The 7459-nt window shown below is 41.7% G+C and overlaps 1 protein-coding gene across 1 annotated transcript in view; it reads left to right on the forward strand.

Annotated features, from left to right (window-relative positions):
- The window catches only part of PALD1 (phosphatase domain containing paladin 1), a 79376-nt gene extending 72155 nt beyond the window's left edge, over positions 1–7221 (forward strand). Inside the window, exon 19 of the mRNA XM_015821956.1 lies at positions 7063–7221. Within this exon, the coding sequence (XP_015677442.1) occupies positions 7063–7212 (150 nt within the window). The 3' untranslated portion in view covers positions 7213–7221. The remainder of the gene's footprint in view (positions 1–7062) is intronic.
- The last annotated feature ends 238 nt before the right edge of the window (positions 7222–7459 follow it).

Raw genomic sequence — 7459 nt, forward strand, 5'->3', positions numbered from 1 at the left:
TCTATTTCACTCTCACAGGAACCCTGTGCATGTAGCACTTAGCAATAGCACTTAGACCAGTGTTTCTCAACCTTGACAATTTTAAGGCATGTGGACTTCAACTCCCAGAATTCCACAGCCTGTTTTATCTCCTCTCCTCTCTCGCCCCCCCTCCTCCTCCTTTTCTCTTCAGTGCAGCTCCAGCTGACTCTTCCTCCTCCTCCCAAGGCTGCATCTTTTTTTTTTCTCTCCCTCTCCTGCCCAAACTGCCTCCTTTTATACCCCTTCCTGTCTCCACATCCCTCCTCCTTTCTGTTCTGGGTGTGCCAGAAGTGCTGATCCTGGGGCCTTTGCCTCGGCCCAGCAGCTCTGCAGCTCCCAAGGACTCTCTCACGGCAAGTCCTGAGCTGCGCCGTTTTGGCTCATTCCCTTCCCCCCTACACTTGGCTAGGATGGGCAGGGCCATGTACCACGTGCCAATGTATGGTACGCGTACCACCGGTTGAAAAGCCCTGCTGTAATTCACCAAAGTCATTCCATCATTGGAGGTTTTCAGGAAGAGACTGGACAGCCACATGTCTAGAACAATATAGGGTCTCCCACTTGAGCAGGGGGTTAGACTAGAAGATCTCCAAGGTCCCTTCCAATGCCATTATTCTATGTTCCATCTCTTGAGATTATTTTCATTGAAGATGTCCAGTCATCCCCGCTGCAGAGCATCTGTTTTTCCACCAAGCTCTCTGTTTCTTTCTTTCTAGTCAAAACATAACAACTAAAAGGAGATTGGCAAAGGGCCAGCTCAGGGTGGAATTGGTTTGATTTAAATGGAATTTGCAAAATAAAAATTAGCATTATCAACTTCAGTTGAATTTCAGGCATTCAAGCAAGAGTCCACAAAGAGTCCCCACCCTCAAAAGCACCTGCATCCTTTAATAAGCAGGATGGGCCAGTGGCTTAAATGATCCTTAATAGGCTTAAGAGCACTTGAAATGTAGCTTGGGTGATTAACTTTACAGTGGAATCGCCCAGCAGAAGTGCAAATAATTACTTGGAATGGGAGAAGATGAACAGGCAGCAAATGGGTTGCTTAAGCACATTTTATCTGTTCCCTTGAGATTAGCCACTCAACTTTTATTGCTTGTGTAAGCTGTAAGCAAAGAGCTCCTGGCTGGTATGCATGATGGGAAAGCCTGATCTCCTCTCTGCCTCGGTTAGCTTTGCAAATTCATCTTGGCATGTTTGATCTCCTTGGTGAGAGATGAAAGAGGAATCTGCCAGCTGTGGTTACAATCACAGTCTGGCTATTCTCGATTAAAGAGATTTGCTGGAAAATGACATTAATCCAGTGGGTGGAGGAGAGATGGAGCTGAAATGCACGCAGGTCAGAAACGTACTGCACGAAAGGGGTTGAGCAAGGAGAGAAAGAATGTACTCTGCACACAATTATCCTGCTCTTGGGGGGGAAAAAGAGAGCATATTGTGCCATAGAACAGATTGTGTAAGGGACACACACAAAATCTTTTTTCCCCATTGTGAAAAATTTCTGGGAGCCATGTTGGGAGTCAAACCTCCAGATACCTGATTCATTAAGTATTTGCCACATCTAACAGATAGGTATGGACTGTTTTTAAGATCCATCCATAATTGCTGTGAATACGTTTGGTTGATGGTACGGAAATAGAGATCCAGTGGTCTATCTCAGGGCTCTTCAACCTTTTCACCCTTTGTACCACTTTTAGGATATGGCAATATCTGAGTACCACTAGTCGCCTAGCAAGGTATCAAAAACTTGATCAAAAAGGAAAAAAGTGATGAAGTACAGGTAGTCCTCGACTTACAACAGTTCGCTTAGTGACTGTTTGAAGTTACAATGGCACTGAAAAAACTGCCCCCCAAGCCACAGCGAGCAAGACGTCTGCCTACCCGGCGGCACTCTTCCTCTTGTCCGAGGTTTTCATTGTGGTGAGCATTTCTGTTGAGGATTGGCGCGGGGGTGGGGTGGGGGTGTTTGGTTTTTATTCCCCCCGTCTGCTGGGTGGTTGCGGCAGGTTTTGGTCACTTCACATGACCCTGGGACACTGTGACTGTCATAAATATGAATCAGTTGCCAAGCATGTGAATATAAATCACAAGACCCTGGAGATGCTGCACCATTCCAGCTGATCGGCGCTTCTTCTGGGCTCAGCAGAAGCACCAGGATCAGCACCGAGCTCCAGCTGGAGCCTGGCGCTGATCCTGATGCTTCCACTGAGCCCTACAGGCCTGCAGCTCCAGCCATCTCTCGCTCAGGCTTGTGCGGTGCTGCCAGTGGTTCAGCTCATTCCCTTCCCCCACTACCACTTTTCTGGGATGGTCGCGTACCACCTGGCAGGTGCCAATGTACCACAGGTGGTACCCGTACCACTGGTTAAAAAGCCCTGGACTATCTAATTAGGAAAAGGTAAGATAGTGCTCTTCAGATGTTTTGAACATCAATTCTAGTTAGTTCAAGACAGCATTATAAGTGGCCCAAGAATGTTGGTAATTGTACTCCAAAGCACCTGGAAGATACCAGTTTAACCGCCCCACTGTTTATATTTCCCATCCCTTTCTGGAGTCCTGGGAATACAAAGTGAAATGCAACATGCACTCTTCTATTAAACTGTAAAACTCTTTTACGGTTCTTCAAAGCCTGATACAGAAAGTTGAGTGAGGCTCAGTGGCTTAAAGAGGTCTGGAGAAGGTTGTGTTTCAGTGGTTCGTGACCTAGCACCGCATGACAAGGTGAGCTCCTGTCACCTGCCTCAGTTTCTGCCAATCTAGCAATTCAAAAGCATGTTACATGCAAGTAGATAAATAGGTACCACTTCAGTGGGAAAAATGGCGCTTCAAGCAGCAGTACGGATTCAACCGATGCTGGACCTGCCCAAATGCGATGTGACATTGGTGGTGGGAAAAGTCCCGAATGATGCTTCAGAATGCCATTATCCATCTGAGTGTGAAGTTAGTTCACTCTCTGTGGTGCACTCTGTATAGCGTGTGAGCATGAACCAAACGAACTAGCAATCAGCAGCAGCCAAATAACTACTTTGTCTTAACATTGTAGTCTCCTGGCTAAAGTAACATCACAACATCACCGTATGCTAAATAAATACAAAAAGTTGAATTTCTTTATCTTACCTGCCTATCAAGGGGCTGATATTGCACATCTGTAGTCCCATGTCCTCCCAAAGAGGCTTATCTGATTTAAGAATATATTTTCTAGGGAGAGCCACCATGAAGTTGTGTCTAGGGTGCTGGACTGGGATTGGGGAGACCCAGGTTCTACTCCATTAAATCTCAGAAGCCAGCAAGGTAACCCTGGGATAGTCACTCCCTTTTAGGTCTAATCTGTGTTAGATTCTGCAGACAAGACAATGGGGATGAGTGGGACCTTGTTATTGATAAACTTCACTGTAAGAAGTAGGCAAATATAGTATAAAAGAAATGGACCCTGCAACTAAATGGAATACACACTAAAGAACAAACAACAAACGTATAATTTCTACATTATTTCATCAAGCTGCAAGTTCTTCGTTAATGAAAAGGCAGTTGCATATTACATTGGTAATCACATAAGTGTCTTTCATTAATCTTCTAGTGAAATTGAAGTATTTTTCGGTATATTCTCTGATCTGCACGGGAGTAACCATTTTTTCCTTGTAACCATAAAACTGAGAGTTTGTTTCCAACATTCATAGCAGATCAATAAAATGGTCACATTTATAATTGATCCATATGCAGTAGCTACAGAGGGTCTTCATTTAATAATCATTCATGCAGCAATTGTTCAAACATATGACCAACCTGAACAAATAGTAGTTATAACTGAACTTAATATGTATGGACATTTTTGTATCCTGTGATCATGAAACTGAAATTTGCCACCTTCCCAACTGGCTTCCCACAAACAAAATCATTGGAGAAGCTTGTAAGAAATCGCAAATTGCGTCATGTGGATACTTACTTAATTAACTACACAGTTTTCATTTAATGACTCCAACTGGGATTGCTGGAACTGCGTTTGGTCATGTGATTTTTCAAAGTACATGTTGCTTCACAATGTAGTTTCCAGTCCCAGTTAGCATTTTTAAATGAGGACTACCTATACTCTGAATTCTCAGAATATTGGGAATAATAATAATCTCCAGGAGATCTATGTGATAGCCTCCTGATTTCATTAAAAATATTAAAAAGTGGTCTCTCAGACTAGTAAAGGTTGATTTAAAATATTTAGAAAAAACTCATGGACGTATTATAAATTAGGCTTCGTAAACCTGACCAGTTATTTCCGAAATTAATCATATGATGTAAGAGTTTAATTGTTTGATAATAACACTCCCAACCTATTTCCAGAAAACATGAAGCAGAAAAAAGAAATATATATATATATTTATTAAGAAAAAATGTTTGGCTTCCCAACTTACTCTCAGTGACACTGGTGGGCTTACAAGGATAAAACTCCAATACAAAATACAGTACAAGAACTGGTACCCCAGTGTTACATCCCAGTATTATTACAATTGGCTGAATACTGTGGGCCCCTTTTGCCCTGCTTTCCTTAACTATTATATTTTGTTTTTGATATTTATTTGGATTTAACTATTTATGATGATGGTGTTGTTTTCCTTTTGTTTGATCTATGCAGCCCAGAGGCTCTTGGCATTGGAGCAAGTTATGAGAACTGTTACGTAAACAAACAATAAATTTAACTCAGTTTAACAAGGAAAAAATGGTTTCATTCCATAAAAAGGAAAACAACAAGACTCTTGCAGCACTTTCGAATAACCAATTATTATGATCTAAGTTTTCATGGAATATCATCCATACATAGGCCCCTAGTTAGGAATTGTAACAGTGAGGTTATAGGGAAATGGAATTGCAAGACATTCCATTTCCTATTAATCTGAGGTCAGGAGAAGGTTCTTCATCATGATATAATACATAACAGTCTTCCTGGAAAGCTAGATTTATTCTGTGTTCCTTGGTCTTCTGGAAACAAGTTAAGATAGGAGATCTTCTGAGGGGCTTTAGTTAGTTGAAAACATGCAATAAAAATGTTTATATTGCTCCAATGAGGTTGGTAGTTTGGATTTTTATACTCTGTTGTGTCTGTCTACTATAGACATTTGAACATTTGACATTTATGTATATCATTAGACTCCTGAGAGTTATATGGCAGCAGTGATAGACATCTTTTCCATAATCATGATGTCAGCATGGCCAAGCCAAATTCTGATCACCAAACTGCCCATTCTTCATTGGAATCCACTCAAAGATGTATACATATATATATATACACTTCTTGGAAGTAAAGCAATTTAAACAGCCTTTTTTTTAAAGGATTGCAGATCTTTTTTTCCTCAATACATGCAATTTTGGGGGATGTTTTCTTGACTGGTCAGAGACTCGCTTTGCAAAGCAGCTACAAATATTTGGTGCGGAGGAGCCAATTAATAACAGTTACAGGGGAAATAATAAGAACTGCATTTTGAATTATTTGATAGGAGAAAAACATAAACATAGTCATGTTTGTCTTATTGCAGCATATTTAGATGAAACAATCTCCCAAATGGTTTTTGGATTACTTTTGTACTTACGTGATGTGGGCTGGGGGGGAAATAGCCCTGAAACATTTTCTTACTTGTATAAACCATTGTTATTACATTTTTTCCATTTGTTTTGCCTCACCATTAACCTTCTTAATGCTGGACTGAAGAATGAATATACTGAGAGACAAATAACTGGACAACTGCAAATATACATTTTAATTTCATTAAACTCTAATTGTTTTTAAAATGCAGAAATAAACTTAAGTTTTACGTCCTTTTGCAAGCCTTTTAACCCTAGTGGGTTGATATAAGCCCCCAGTTTACAGAGATGATGGATGTGGAGGCCCACAGCTTCCCCTGTTGATTTTGCTTTGGAGAAAGTCTGCTCTTATGCCTTCCACTGGAAGGGATCGTTTGCAGTTTGTTTGGTGGAGGCAAATATGTGACTTGGCATTCACGACAGGCTTTTTTGGCCAGGTTCCTTCACTATAAGCATCATCAGTTGAGCTTCTTTTGGGGAAGGACTTCAGCGAGTTCAAAAAAGGGGCATTGCGTTGTAGAGCCCTGCCTGGACAAGTGACCTTCTCTTTTCAACTCACTGAGTGGTTGGATGGGAAATAGTCCTTTGGACCAGGCAGGGAGTTACTACAGGGATAGGTTTCTGCCCCTGCCCTCCAGCACACTCAACACTGTCAGATTTCAGATTGCACCCACTAGCTCAAAACATCAGAGAGAACTCAGCCCACGTGAATCAAAGTGTGTGGATGTGTGGCTGGAAAATGCATAGATTGGAGCATTGCAAATATATCTGAAAGTACGTTAGCAAAGAGTAAGGAACTTTGTAGGTCCCTGGTGCTCTCTGAGCTTGGTGGGTTTCTTGCAGACATTTCATTAGCAAACTAGGTAGCCTCAACAATGCAATAGATAAAATATCACAAATATTCTCTTCTGTCAGTAAGGAATTCCTTCAAAATGTGTCCTTAATCATTTTGACAGACCCACACAAATATGTACACACACACACACAACTGTGTACTTGTTTCGATGCTAACTGCAAATGAGTTTCCTCCTTTTTGCATGCTGGTACAAGGTGGTCCTCGTCTTATGACCACAATTGAGCCCAAAATGTCTGTTGCTAAGCAGACAGTCATTAAGTGAGTTGTGCCCCATTTTATGACCTTTCTTGCCACAAGTGGTTAAGTGAATCATTGCAGTTGTTAAGTCAGATGGTCGCTAATAACCCCAGGACACGGCAACTGTCATAAATACCTGCCAGTTGCCAAGCATATGAATTTTGTTCATGTGATCATGGGGATGCTACCGTGGTCCTAAGTGTGAAAACCAGTCATTTGAACGGTCACCAAATGAAAAGTTGTAAGTCGAGGACTACCTGTATTAAAAAAACATTAGGTATCTTTTCTCTTCTTTTCAAAAAAATAAATAAAATTAAGACCATCTTTCTCTCTGTGTGTTCCCCCCTTCCCTCCCAATCCCTGGTTTTTCTGCTTTTCAGGTGGCAGCCAAGGCGGGTGTCTACGAGATCCTGAACCAGCTGGGTTTTTCTGAATTTGAAACTCTGGACAGCCAGGCACTCTCCCAGCTTCGCTATCGCTGGCAGGAGCAAAGCCGTAGCATCCTGCCCTTCCGAGGAGAGTTCATTTAGGACTCAACGTTATTAAGGACCTGGAGGACTGCAACACGTCTCCAGATGTGGCTAAATCACCCTCTTTCTCTGTTTTTCTCTGAAGCTTATGAAATATGTGCCTTAAAGAAGGGCTGTGTTTCCAAGAAAAAGAGGTAAAACGGCCTTGAGGACATTTTTAAGGTTTTTTTTTTTCCAGATAGAATAAAATAAATGTAAACAAAGCAGATGCTCTAGACCAGACCTGTCAAACCTGCGACGTCACGTG

The sequence above is a fragment of the Protobothrops mucrosquamatus genome, unplaced genomic scaffold (genome assembly GCF_001527695.2).
Source record: "Protobothrops mucrosquamatus isolate PMUCROS unplaced genomic scaffold, P.Mucros_1.0 scaffold1435, whole genome shotgun sequence".
NCBI lineage: Eukaryota > Metazoa > Chordata > Lepidosauria > Squamata > Viperidae > Protobothrops > Protobothrops mucrosquamatus.